The 14,532-nt window shown below is 46.9% G+C and overlaps 1 protein-coding gene across 2 annotated transcripts in view; it reads left to right on the top strand.

The window, feature by feature from the left end:
- Positions 1-9,297, top strand: part of LOC144496790 (zinc-binding protein A33-like) — a 39,106-nt gene extending 29,809 nt beyond the window's left edge. For both annotated transcript variants that reach the window (XM_078217335.1, XM_078217336.1), the window contains exon 6: positions 8,460-9,297. In XM_078217335.1, coding sequence (XP_078073461.1) covers positions 8,460-8,773 — 314 coding nt within the window. In that variant the 3' untranslated portion in view covers positions 8,774-9,297. The remainder of the gene's footprint in view (positions 1-8,459) is intronic.
- Positions 9,298-14,532: the final 5,235 nt, after the last annotated feature.

The following is a 14,532-nucleotide window of genomic DNA, read 5'->3' on the forward strand; positions in this document are numbered from 1 at the left end:
TCTGAAAGTGGATTGGTTAAGGTGCCTGTCCGTCATAGTGCGGGAGGCGGGTTTTTAACTTGTTCCCGATGGGAAACATGCAAGTTTGCTTCTTTGGCACACAGTCTTCTATACACCTACTAATGAAGTCAGTTACTGGAGTAGAGTAGTCCTTCAGGCTGGTCGCAGAATTTTTAAATACTGACCAGTCCACTGACTCTAAGCAGTTACGGAGGAGACCATCCAATTCCTCAGACCAACATTGCATAACTTTCTTTAACGGATTCTCATGCTTCAAATTTTGCTTGTAAACCAGAAGCAGAAGCAGCCTTGAGGTCTGATTTGCCAAAGTGTGGGCGGGCGATAGCAGTGGTCTAGGATGTTTGGGCCTCTGGTGGAACAGGAGGCATGTTGGTAGTAACTTGGTAGTATGCTCTTGAGTCAAAGGGCCTGATTGAAGTCCCCGGCCACGATGAACAAGGCCTCGGGATGTTTCGTCTCAAGGCTATTTGTAATGGTGTATATTTCATCCAGCGCGATCTTCACGTCCGCATGGGGTGGACGGAAATGGACGGAAACTGCCATCAGGATAACGGAGGTGAACTCCCACGGAAGGTAGTAGGGATGGCATTTTAGCATCAGATATTCTAGGTCCAGGGAGCAGAAACTCACCAGTGTTGCTACATCTCGGCACCACGAGGTGTTGATTTAGGAAGCAGACCCCACCTCACCTAGCCTTGCCTGAGGCCGCCGAATGGTCCATGCGATGGATTGAGAAGCCCTTTGATTGTAGGGCACAGTCCGATGAAGCAAGAGTGAGGCACGTCTCCGTGAAACAGAGCAGACAGCAGTCCCTCAGTTCTCTTTGAAGAGTGAGTGTGGCTTTAGGTTCATCTAGCTTGTTTTCCAGTGATTGGACGTTTGCAAGGAGTAAGCTGGGGGCCTTGAGACTGTGTTGTTTCACTATCACCTGCAGGCCTGCACATATTCCATTCTTCATTCTTCCTGGAGTGACTACTTCTTTTCGAACCTGGGAGACGGTGGGAGTAGTTTGCGGTCTTCAGGGTATAGTTGTAACCAATGAGGTTCTTCTGGTTGATGTGTGAATGGAGGATTTGTTGCCATGCTTGCAGTTCCTGTGTTGGTAGATGGGTTTGTGTGGTCAGGTGTTCCGGGTCGCTGTTGGGCTGTGGTTTGGCTTCGCTGGTCAGTGGATATGCACACCACACTCCAGCATGGACACATCGAAGGCCGTTAAGTGGATGATGTCCCAGGGGGCACAGTCATGGATGAGCCAGTATCATGTATTCGTATACAGCTAAAGTATTGTTTCTTTCGTGCTATCCAGACAAAACATCTTGTACATAGAATACGTAGGAGAGAGGGAAAGGAGAGGGTTCAGAATGCAGTGTTACAATCATAGGTAGGATGTAGAGAGAGATCAACTTAGTGTAAGGTAGGTCCGTTCAAAAGTCTGATGGCAGCAGGGAAAAAGCTGTTCTTGAGTCGGTTAGCATGTATCCTCAGACTTTTGCATCTTTTTCCCAATGGAAGAAGGTGGAAGAGACTATGTCCGGATATGTGGGGCCCTTGGTTATGCTGGCTGCTTTTCTGATGCAACAGGAAGTGTAGACAGAGTGAGTGGATGGGAGGCTGGTTTGTGTGATGGACTGGACTTCGTTCACAAACCTTTGCAGTTGTTTTGCCGTCTTGGGCAAGCTGGAGACATACCAAGCTGTGATACAACCAGAAATAATGCTTTCTATCGTGGATCTGTATAAGTTGGTGAGAGTTGTAGCGAACATGCCAACCATCCTTAGCTTCATGAAAAAGTAGAGACATTGGTGGGCTTTCCTAACTATAGCTTCAGCATGGAGGGACCAGGGCAGGTTGTTGGTGATCTGGACACCGAGAAAATGAATCTCTCGACCATTTCTACTTTGTCCCCATTGTTGTAGACGGGGCATGGACACTATGCTACCTGAAGTCGATGACTATCTCTTTCATTTTGTTGACATTGAGGGAGAGATTATTGTCATTGCACCAATTCCCCAGTTTCTCTATCTCTTTCTTGTATTCGTCTTGTCATTGTTTGAGATCCAACCCACTAGGTGGTGTGTTATCAGCAAACTTGAAAATGGAGTTGGGGGAAATTTGATCACACAGTCATAGGTGCGGCTGAGGGCACAGTGTTGTGCGGCACCGATGTTGAGAATGATCTTGCAGGAGGTGTTGTTGCCTTGCCTAATTGCAGTCTGTGGGTTAGGAAGTCGGGGATCTAGTCGCAGAGAGAGGAGCCAAGCCCCAGGTCATGGAGTTTGGAGATGGGTTTTGGAGGAATAATGATGTTAAAGTAAGAGCTGTAGTCAATAAATAGGAGACTGACGTTGTTGCCTTTGCTGTCTGGGTGGTCCAGGGTTGAGTGTAGGGCTAAGGAGATGGCATCTGTTGTGGACCTGTTGTGGCAGTAGGCGAACTGGAATGTCCAGGCAATCTGGGAGACCAGAATTGATTCATGCTATACTAACATAGAATCATAGAAACCCTACAGTGCAGAAGGAAGCCATTCGGCCCATCAAGTCTGCACCGACCACAATCCCACCCAGGCCCTACCCACTAATCCCTTTTTTTTACCCGCTAATTTACCCGCTAATCTACGCATCCCAGGACTCGAAGGGGCAATTTTTAACCTGGCCAATCAACCTAACCCGCACATCTTTGGACTGTGGGAGGAAACCGGAGCACCCGGAGGAAACCCACGCAGACACGAGGAGAATGCGCAAACTCCACACAGACAGTGACCCGAGCCGGGAATCGAACCCGGGACCCTGGAGCTGTGAAGCAGCAGTGCTAGCCACTGTGCTACCGTGCCGCCCTTTCGGAGCACTTCATAATGACGGATGTCAGAGCCACCAGACAATAGTCATTAAGGCACGCTGCCTGGCTTTCCTTTGGGACCGAGATGATGGGAGGGAGTGATGGCAGCTGCCTGATTTTATCCTCGGGGTGGATGTATAATTGAAAAGCTTTGATTCTTGTTGTTATCATTCACTCGCTGGAAGCGTCATGGCGACAGATTTAGTGAGTGAGCTGGAGAATCGCTTCTTCACCGAAAACCTGCTGAGCAACGAGGACTGGGGTAAGGAGAAGAGAGGGAGGGGGGAGGGAGGAAAAGGTTGACTGAGAAGTGGGGGGGTGGGGATAAAGAGGAGGGGGAAAGGGGGCACAGGGAGGTGTGATGGGGTAAGAGGTTGTGAGTTTGTGATTTTATTTATAATTCCTTCAGCTTTGTAACGGATTGTCTATGTCTATATTTGTGATCACGTACTCTGCTGACCCAGTGAGTGAGCCCATGGTGCTGGATTGTTGGGACATGATGTACTCCAGATTGTACCATTCTAATGTGTCATCCATTTCACGGTGAGATAGGGAAGTATATTCCTGCCAAGTGTTGGTTATTTGGTATGCGTGCAATATACAGCATCAGTTTTTAAATTAACAAACCATAGCCATGTCTTCAACTGTTTATACCCTGATACCTGGAATGTTCTAACGGCAGCTCATCCCAACCAGTCCATACTGGTGTTTGGGTTCCATTCGCATCTCCTTCATCTTTCCTTTTTGCTCACTTACTTAACTTATCGATATTGGTTTGATGTATTGTTGTCACATCTATTGGTATACAGTTAAAACCATTGTTTCTTGCGTGCTATACAGATAAAGCATACCATTCAGAGTGTACATAGGGGCGAGGGAAAGGAGAGGGTGCAGAATGTAGTGTTACAATCATAGCGAGGGTGTAGAGAGAGCTCAACTTAATATAAGGTAGGAGGATTCAAAAGTCCGGTAGCAGCAGGGAAGAAGCTGTTCTTGAGTTGGTCATAGAGTCATAAAGATTTACAGCAAGGAAACAGGCCCTTCGGCCCAACTTGTCCATGCCGCCCTTTTCTTCAAACCCTGAAGCGAGTCCCAATTGTCCACATTTGGCCCATATCCCTCTATACCCATCATACCCATGTAACTGTCCAAATACTTTTTAAAAGACAAAATTGTACCTGCCTCTACTACGACCTCTGGCAGCTTGTTCCAGACACTCACCACCCTCTGTGTGAAAAAATTGCCCCTCTGGACACTTTTGTATCTCTCCCCTCTCACCTTAAACCTATGCCCTCTAGTTTTAGACTCCCCTACCTTTGGGAAAAGCTATTGACTATCTAGCTGATCTATGCCCCTCATTATTTTATAGACCTCTATAAGATCACCCCTCAGCCTTCTACGCTCCAGAGAAAAATGTCCCCATTTATCCAGTTTCTCCTTATAACTCAAACCATCAAGTCCCGGTAGCATCTGAGGAAATCTTTTCTGCAGTGATTGTAGTTTATTATTTTAGTTTAATAATATCTTTTCTATAATAGGGTGACCAGAACTGTACACAGTATACCAAGTGTGGCCTTACCAATGTCTTGTACAACTTCAACAAGACTCCCCAACTCCTGTATTCAATGTTCTGACCAATGAAACCAAGCATGCTGAATGCCTTCTTCACCACTCTCCACCTCTGACTCCACTTTTAAGGAGTTATGGACATGTACTCCTAGATCTCTTTGTTCTGTAACTCTCCCCAACGCCCTTCCATTAACTGAGTAATCGATTGGTATGTGATTTCAGAGTTTTGTATCTTTTTCCCGACAGAAGGAGATAGAAGAGGGTCCTTGATTATGCTAGCTGCTTTTTCGAGTCAGTGGGAAGTGTAGACGGAGTCAATGGAAGGGAGGCTGGCCTGCACGATGGACTGGGCTATGTTCCCAACTCTTTGTAGTTTCTTGCAGTCTTGGACAGAGCAGGAGCCATACCAAGCTGTGATATATCCTGAAAGGATGCTTTCTATGGTGCACCTGTAAAAATTGGTGAGATTTGTAACATGCTGAATTTCCTGAGCCTCCTGAGAAAGTCGAGGCGTTGGTGGGCTTTCTTAACTATAGTGTCGACATGGAGGGACCAGCCAAGACAGGTTGTTGGTGATCTGGACACCTGAAAACCTGAAGCTCTCGACCACTTCGACTTCATCCCCGCTGATGTAGACAGGAGCATGTCCTCCACTACACTTCCTGAATATCTCTTTGCAAACTGTTTGCATCCCTCCCACAATTTGCCTGTCCACCTATTTTTGTGTCATCTGCAAATTTGGCTACAGTACATTCACTTCCTTCCTCCAAGTCATTAATATATATTATAAACCATTGCAGTCCCAGCACTGATCCCTATGGAATCCCACTGGTTACAGGTTGCCAACTTGAAAAATAACCCCTTATCCCCACTCACTGTTTCCTGCTCATCAGCCAATTTTTTATCCATGCCAACATACTACCTCTAATACCATTGGCTCTAATCTTATGACTTAACCTTTTGTGAGGTACCTTGTCGAATGTCTTTTAGAAGTCTAGATACAACACATCTACCATTTCCGTTTATCAACTCTGGTTGAGACTTCCTCAAATAACACTAATAAATTTGTCAGACAGAATTTCCCTTTCATAAATCCGTGCTGACTCAGCTTGATTAGATTACGATTTTCCAAATGTGCCCGTGTTACTTCCTTCGTAATTGATTCCAACATTTTTCCAACAATAGATATTAGGCTAATCAGCCGGTAGTTACTTGCTTATTGCGTCTTTCCCTTTTTGAATAGCAGTGTCACACTGGCAGTTTTCCAATCCTCCAATTCTTCTCCAAAATTCAAGGATTTTTGGAAAATTCCAACCAATTTAGTTACTTCATTTAGCATTCTAGGATGCAAGCCATCAGGGCGAGGGGACCTATCTTCCTCTAGCCTCATTATTTTGTCTCATAGTACTTCTCCAGTGATGGTACTTAATTGCTCCCCCTAGTCTTTACTATTAATGGGATGTTTCAATTATCTTCCTCCATAAAGACTGATGAAAAATATCTGTTAACTCCTCTGCTATTTACTTGTTCCCCAAAACTATCTCCCAGATTAATTTTCAAAGGATCCAATGTTCACGTTGATCCCTCTCTCCCTTTCTATATATTTAAAGAAGCTCTCATTGTCAGTTTTTATATTCCGAACCCTTCATTATATCGAGCCTGCACCGACAACAATCCCCTATCCCCGTAACCCCACGTATTTACCCTCTTAATCCCCCTGACCCTAAGGGGCAAATTACCTCAGCCAATCAACCTAACCTGCACATCTTTGGAGTGTGGGAGGAAACTGGAGCACTCAGAGGAAACCCACACAGACACGGGGAGAATGTGCCAACTCCACACAGTCACCTGAGGCTGGAATTGAACCCAGATCCCTGGTGCTGTGAGGCCGCAGTACTGTGCCACCCAGAAAAAGTCCATTTCCTTATCCCTTTAACTGATCCCTCTGTCCAATTAATATCAGGATCGTTGAAATGCCTCACCCTTTCTCCAATGATTATTATTCCGATTGTGTCCTTATATTTCTTCCTCCACCTTCCTAACATTGCAGTTATTAGCACAATGGATCCCAAGAATGTTCAGGGAACTACCTTGGCATATTTTATCAAAGGTGCTATATAGATGCAGGTTGTAGTCAATTTCTGTAGTCATTGGACACTGTAAGCCTTCTCTTAATGTTTACCAAAGTCTGCTCCCCTTACTCCAGTCAACAGCAATCAAAAGAGAAAATGCTGGAAAATCTCAGCAGGTCTGGCAACATCTGTAAGGAGAGAAAAGAGCTGATGTTTCAAGTCCAGATAACCCTTTATCAAAGCTCCTGTCGGAGAGAAGAGCAGTACTTCTTCAGGGTAGGCATTCCTGGAAGAGAAGTGGGAGTAAGTTAAACACTGGATAAAAGAAAAACCCTTTGCTTTGACAAAGGGTCATCTGGACTCGAAACGTCAGCTCTTTTCTTTCCTTACAGATGCTGCCAGACCTGCTGAGATGTTCCAGCATTTTCTCTTTTGATTTCAGATTCCAGCATCCATAGTAATTTGCTTTAATCCAGTCAACAACACATAGCCTGGGAGTTCTGGGGTGGAGTTCGGTTGGTGACTAGAGCAGTAGCAAGGGGTTGTGTTAATCCAGTGTCTTTACTGTAGGAAAACTTGTTGAAGTGTGAAGACAATTGGAGGAACAACTCTACTTTCCTCGAATTTAAACTAAAGCAATTCCAGTATCAAAGCATTTAAAATGTGCACTAATTGTTCAGAGAATAAGTAACCAATTGGTGAAAAACATTCAAAACTTGGGACAGTCAACAGTGGGGAAAATGCCAGAATCTAATGTTAGTGATGTGCAAACGCTAATAAATAAATGGAGTTGAGATGCACTTATGAGGTAATGATATATCTAGTCAGATGTATTAATGGGTGAGGGCGATGCAGGGGAATCATCGTGTGTAGAGCAGTTGGAGTTTCAAAAAGCATTTGATATGGTGCCATATAGACGATTGTACAAAATTATTAGTCCTGTGATTGGGGATGATATATTAACATCAATGGAGGATTGGTTAACAATTGGAATAATCAATAAATTTCAGTTTGGAAGGTGGTAGTTAGAGGGACACTGCAGGGATCAGTGGGTTATTTACAATCTGTATCAATGATACATCCCTGTTTGCTTGCTGCTGGTATGAAGTTCAATGGGACAGTTTGTGTGGAGAACACAAAGAGGCTTCAAAGAGATACGAAGAGGTTGTGAGTGGACAAGAACATGGCGGATGGAATGCAATGTGGAGCAGGGTGATGTTTCCCACTTTGGTATCACAAATTTTAAAAGTGCTGAGTATTTTTGAGATAGTGGGAGACTGGGAAATGTTTGTTTTCAGAGGGATCTGGGTGTCCATGTACAGTTAACATGCAGAGACAGCAAACAATTAGGAAGGTAAATGGTATGTTAGTCTTTATTACAAAGCGATTGGAGCAGCAAAGTGAAGAGATCTGAGTGCAGTTGATTGGGCCTTGGTGAGCACGGTGTACAGTTTTGGTCCCCTCTCCGAAGGAAGGACATAGCCGGGAGTGCAGAGAAGGTTTGTTAGACTGATTGCTGGGATGAAGGAGGGAGATGAATGGCTCCAAGGGGCACAGCTGGTGGATGGCTGGGAACTCGTAACAAAACTTCTGTCCACCTGGGTGAATGATCATTCCTGACAAGGGCTCATGTGTTCAGTCTGTCTATAATGCCAAGGCAATGGTCTCTCTGTAAAGTCTCTGGGGCAGTGGAGTCAAGCAGGATAGTGTCAGAGGCAGGCTACTCGCACAAGGCTCTCATCACCCTGATCAAAGAGCAATGTCTCCCTGTACATTCATGTATGAACAGGAGGAACACCCATCTCTGGTTCTCCAGGATGTCATTCACTGAGAAGGAGTGTGGTGGGGATGTTCTGTCTGAACGGAACCCAGGCAAAGGGCTTCACACTGGCCTGCAGGTTTTGAATTGGAGGGAAATTTGTAAAGGGTGTGGTCACTAAATTTATTTCAATCCATTCACAGATGCGCTCGGATATCGATGGTGGAAGCTGCAGACAACCCTGCCATGGTACTGGCCCCAATCGGATGAAGAGACGGAGGGCCTGTCACAGATTGACAGTGTCAGGAGGATCAATGGCCTGAACAGTAAGAGGCAGCAGAGCCTCAGAAAGATCAAGATTCTGACGGACAGGGCCCACAGCAATGCTGATCACTGGTCTGAACACAGGAGCGTCTCGTTTCAGACAATCTTGGCAACTCCCAGGCGTCACCGGGTTTTAACGGACCACGGAGATTATAGGGCTGGTTCCCAGGGACAGTGTAGAAAACATGGCTGATGACACCAGTTCACTGTCCGCAGAATGCTGCTGAGGGCAACCAGCATAATGCACATCCCTCCAGCAGGTTCCAGATTGAGCAGTAACAGGGCTGCTTAAGATGAGGTTCAGATGTTTGAGCTGCTCAGGCAGGCCTTCCAATACTCGCCACAGAGAATGTTCCAGATCATCATTGTCTGCTGCACCCTGCACAACCTTGTGCTACAGACGGAGAATGTCTTTCCTGAGGGAGCGAGATGTCTCCTGTGATGAGGGTAATAAAGTGGGTGGATCTCCCAGGGGCCAGGATGCCACTGAGCCACATGCAGAGTCTATCCCAGGGGAATGATGTGGCAGACAGGCCCATGTCAATCTGATAGCTCCCAGATTCCAGACACAGTAAGCTGCTGATACATCTGTTGAATTTTTTTCTGTCCTTTGCTGGCTGGACAGCCTCAGGATATTTTTCACTTGTTTACTGACATTATTTTCCTCTCATGTACCTTGATTTATGAGAGCAGAATTAAATTTCACTAGTTACTGTCTTCCCTGCTGTGGGTTTGATCCTTTGCCTGCACCAAACTATGTTAAAATGCAGAGTCCTGATGCTAAATGCACGCATTAGGACCTGCACAGCTCTCTGTTCCCCCAGAACCTCAGACCCTGTCAGTAGCATTGTGATGTCATTCATATACTCAAAGTCCGTGTGTACAGCAGCTTGGAAACAATATCAAATCTAAACTCACCAGGGATACACTCATGTCACCCTGACACCTGCTCCCAATGGGGGTCTGAACTGGCAGAGAGCTCTTTCAGGCAGAACCAGATGGATGAGCCCACAGGGAGGAGCAGCATGAGAACAACATTTGACCCATTGAAATCGCTGCTCCATGCAGATTGATTAGGGATGTTCATGTTCCTGCCCCTGATTGTCAGTCATACATCATAAACCCATATCCATTGATATCTTCATCATGCCAATGTGTTTTGAAGTAACTTTGTAATCCGCTCACTGAGAGTCCCTTACCTGCGCTGTGTTCTTGAGGTGCAACCACTCCAGATCCTCCAACCGCAGAGACCCCTCTAAGTCTCAGTCCTAAATGGCCTCAGCTTAAGTGTGAGACTGTGATCTGCCATTCTGTCTCCCACAGCAAAGATAAACGTCTTTCCCGCCTGGGCCCTACAGAGGCCTATTATTGCTGCTGATGCTTCACATAGATAGCCTGTCACTTCACAGCACGGTCCAGTTCACAGGCCCATTCTACCCTCTGTTTCTCTCCTCTTGCGCTTAAACCCCGATCCTTCGATGATGTCCATGGAAATTTGGTTCCTAAACCTTCATGTCAGGTCTACCAGGCAGATAAGCAAGGCACACAAATCTTCATGTGAGGTCTGAAAAAGACTTAGAAACGAGGAACAGGAGTAGGGCATTCGAGCCTGCTCTGCCATTTAATTTGATCATGGCTGATCCTCCTCTTGATGTCATACTCCCGCCTCCTCCCATACCCAGTAATGCTTTAGAGAGTGGAATTCTTATCTATTTCCTTCTCAAAGAAACTCAGTGATTTTGCATCCATGCTTCTGTGGTAGAGAATTCCACAGGTTCACCACGCTCTGAGTGAAGATGTTTCTTCTCATTTCAGTCCTAAATACCCTTCCCCGTATCCTGAGACTGTGAACTCCTGTGACATACCCCCAGCCAGAGGAAACAACATCCCTGCATCCAGCCTGCCCAGCCCTGTCAGAGTTATATATGTTTCAATGAGATCTCATCTTACCTCCTGTGAATGGCAAGAAGTGGGGACTTCTTCGAATGTTCACTGGCACGATGGGCCGAATGGTCTCTTTCCATTGCGAGGTCATGTTATGATTTTTATATAATCTAATATTTGGATCAGATTAAATCCACATTTTTAAAGTTGTCTTCAACAGAAAATTGTTTTATGAGAAGAGAATGAATAGACTCGGCCTCGATTCCCCAGGGTTTAAATGAGAGGGAGTTTGACACAGGGTAGATGCTGGAAGGATGGTTCCCCTGGCTGGGGTCTCCAGAACCAGGGACTTTAGCAGCTTGATGGTGATGTTCCTGGAATAATAATCCAGACTCCAACCAGTGGAGAATTTTCCCCCTGATTGCCATTGAGTTGGCTTTTGCTGGGGCTCCTTGATGCCACACTGGGTGAAATGCTGCCCGTTTGGAGAGAAGCCACAGGAAATGATTCTGTGCCTGTGGACAAATAGAAGCGACCTGAGGAGGGCAGTTCCACTCAGCTGGATAGCCGAGAGCAGGCATTTCACAGGAGGATGGTCTGATAAGTGCAACGATGAAAGTGAGGAGGGATAGTTCATCAGAGCCAACCCCAGATAGGATGTGTTTTCTGAGTTTTGATGCCGTTTTAGCGCTGTGGCAGGGACGGATCTCTGAAACTAGAAATTGTGACAAAGATCACACGAGTTCAGAACACGACATGTTTAATGTGGAGGAGTTACCGTAAACCTACTACTTCCTCTTCTCCAGGTAGAACCTCAATCATTTGTCAGTTGCTGAATCAGGATTTTACTCTGGGACAGAGTGAGGAGGCAACGTCCAAGTCTACCTCAGCCCGAAAAGGGATCAGAGCCCGTCCTGTTGCTGTTATTCTGAACCATGCACGAACTGTCTGGAAAACTGGGTTAAAGATCACCGGGCAGAATTTTACCATCTCATTGTGCCCATTTTATGGCAGGAAAAAATCATCAAATCGGTCATGGTGCAACTAGTGGGAACTGCGCCCATTCCCATTTTCCCACCAAAAAATCGGCACGATCGGGACCCCGCCCAAAACGGGCGAAACATATATTTGCATTTTTTTGCATTCATCACAATGTAATTAGCGAGTTTCACTCCCGATCGTCCCTGCTCAGCTGGAGTCAGTGAGGAAAACACCTCAAGTATAACAGTCGCATTCAGAGAGCAGAGAGGGTGAGAAAGGAGGTAAGTCTCTGCTTTCAAATAGCTCCATGCTGCTGAGGTTGGGGGGGGGGGGGGTTCATGGCGGCCATGTTGTGTTTTGGATGGGCAGGGGCTGCTGCCATTCACAGGGTCCGATTTCGGCCTCAGCACAGGCCCGAGTCTGAGCGCTGACCTCGGGTCTTAGCGCTGACTCTGGGTCCAAGGGATGGTCTGGAAACTCTCTGAAGTGGCAGTGCTGCAGCTCAGGGCAAGCCTCAAGCAGCACTGGGGCCGCGACTGCATGGGTTCTGGGTGTGTGTTGTAAATGGGGGGGGGGGGGGGGTGGCTGTGTATCCATGCTGGGAGCTGTGGGGGTGGGGGGAGGGGTATGGAGAGTGTGTGTTGCTGGGGGGTCTGTGTGGAGTATGGGAGTGTGTGTTGCTGGGGGGGTCTGTGTGGGGTATGGGGAGTGTGTGTTGCTGGGGGGTCTGTGTGGGGTATGGGGAGTGTGTGTTGCTGGGGGTATGGGGAGTGTGTGATGTGTGGGGGGGGGGGGGGGTTGGGGCTATAGGTGGTGTGTATTGTTGGGGGTCTGTGAGGGTACAAGAAGTGTATTGCTGCAGGTCTTTGGGGGGTATGGCGAGTGTGTGTTGCTGGGGGCTGTGGGTGTATGGGGAGTGTTGCTGGCGGGGGGGAAATCTGTGGGGGGTATGGGGAGTGATAGGGGTTATGGGTTTAGAGGCTTGGTGAGTTGCTGGGTGGTGAAGGAGCTTTGGTGATTACACCCACCTACTGGGTTACAAATTAGAAGTAGATTTTTTAAAAATTCATTCATGAGATGTGGGCATTTATAGCCCATCCCTTATTGTCCTTGAACAGAGGCTATTTAAGAGTCAACCACATGCTATGGATCTGTAACCACCTGCAGGCCAGTGCGGGTAAGGATGAGCTGTGAATAATGAGCTGGACTCAACCACACCAAAGATTCACCAAATAACAAGTTACTGGATGGAGGAGGAAGGATGGCACTATTTCGAAGTGGAGATGCGGGCCTTGGACTGGGGTAAACACAGTAAGAAGTCTCACAACACCTGGTTACAGTCCAACAGGTTTATTGGGGAGCAAAAGCCACGAGCTTTCGGAGCGCTCGCTGCTCCTTCATCAGGTGAGTGGGAGTTCTGTTCACAAACAGGGCAAATAAAGACACAAACTCAATTTACAAAAGAATGGTTGGAATGCGAGTCTTTACAGGTAATCAAGTCTTAAAGGTACAGACAATGTGAGTGGAGAGAGCGTTAAGCACAGGTTAAAGAGATGTGTATTGTCTCCAGACAGGACAGTTAGTGAGATTTTGCAAGCCCAGGCAAGTCGTGGGGGCGACAGACCGCCAGGACCCAGTTTTGATTCATCTCAAACACGGTGATCTATCGCCACCTGCCGCCTCTAGAGTAACATTACAGGCAGGAAGGGCACCGGGTTCCTGCAGTTCACAGCTCATTCTATCCAGTAAGTTCCTCTCGACAATGAGCTTCTATTTGTTTCTTCCCTCCCCTTCCTTCTTTCCCCCACCCCTACAGACGTCCTTGCTGATGTTTCAGTTCCCAGTTCTCACACAGAGTTTATACCCGGAATGTTAACCTGGCTTCTCTCTCCACCCGTGACTGAGACCCACACCCATCAGTTCACAGCTGGCAGGAGGCAGGGAGACGGTGTGAAATTATGGGATGGATCTGCCAGCGACCTTTAATGCTGCAGATTGCCAGCGGTGCTGGGTTATAATCACCGATGTTTGATCCCGGACTGAAGATGGGAAAGATTCTCTCAGTGAAAGTGTGGAGATGGGACATGTTGTCCGCATTGTAAAATGACACCTGTCCACCCTCATAGTCCAGGAAAACGCCGATCTTCCGGGGATTCGCACTCGGGTTAAGGAGTATCTCATGCGGAGAGTTGATGGCGAAATGGCCTCTTGTGGGTATCAGCCCCATAATCCAGAACCCGGGCTCAGGGCTCAGGAGGATTACTCTTTTCCTGTCCACAGACTCTCGGGCCACTCCTACCTCCCACTCTGTCTCCCCGACCTCCACCTCCCAGTAATGTCTCCCTGATGTGAATCCTTCCGATCCCAGGACACATTCCCAGGAATCAAACCTCTCCGGGGTGTCAGGGAGCGGCTGCCGTTTGTCTCCGAGTCTCACACTGGTCCGGTCCTCAGACAGGATGAGCCGGGGATTCACTGTGTTCGGATCCAGAGTCAGAGAGGCTGGAGCTGGGAGAAAGTTACAATAACACAGTCAGTGATTTAATTTCTTGCTGTGATTTATTCAAAATCTTTTTCCTTTTTTAACATGCTCACTCGGGTTCTGAATTGCTGCCACTCGAGGGTTCAAACACAAGAGATCCGGATTTAAACCCGAGAATCATTGGAAATAGGAACAGGGTGAGGTGGATTGATGTTGATCACAGAGTGAGGAAGGAAGAGTCAGTGTGGAGTGAGGGTGAGAGAGCACAAGAGGAGAGTGGAAGGTGCAGTCGAGGTGGTAAAGAGAGAGAGAGAAGGAATAGGCTGCCATTTCTCTGGAGATTATTTCGTTTTTGTAATGTCCCTGGGTCAGTCATCCCGAGGCCCAGGCTAATGTTCTGGGGTCAAAGAACAAAGAAAATTACAGCTGCCCAACTGAACTAAAACCCCTCTATTTCCATCCAATATTAATATAATATAATATTCATGGGTTAAACACCCCAACACTCTGCTGTTTGAATTTAATCGTAATGAATATATTTACAATATAAAGCTAGTCTCGGAACATAGGAACTGGGAGCAGAATTAGGCCATTCAGCCCTTCGA

This window comes from Mustelus asterias, chromosome 8 (assembly GCF_964213995.1).
Source record: "Mustelus asterias chromosome 8, sMusAst1.hap1.1, whole genome shotgun sequence".
NCBI classification, from domain to species: domain Eukaryota; kingdom Metazoa; phylum Chordata; class Chondrichthyes; order Carcharhiniformes; family Triakidae; genus Mustelus; species Mustelus asterias.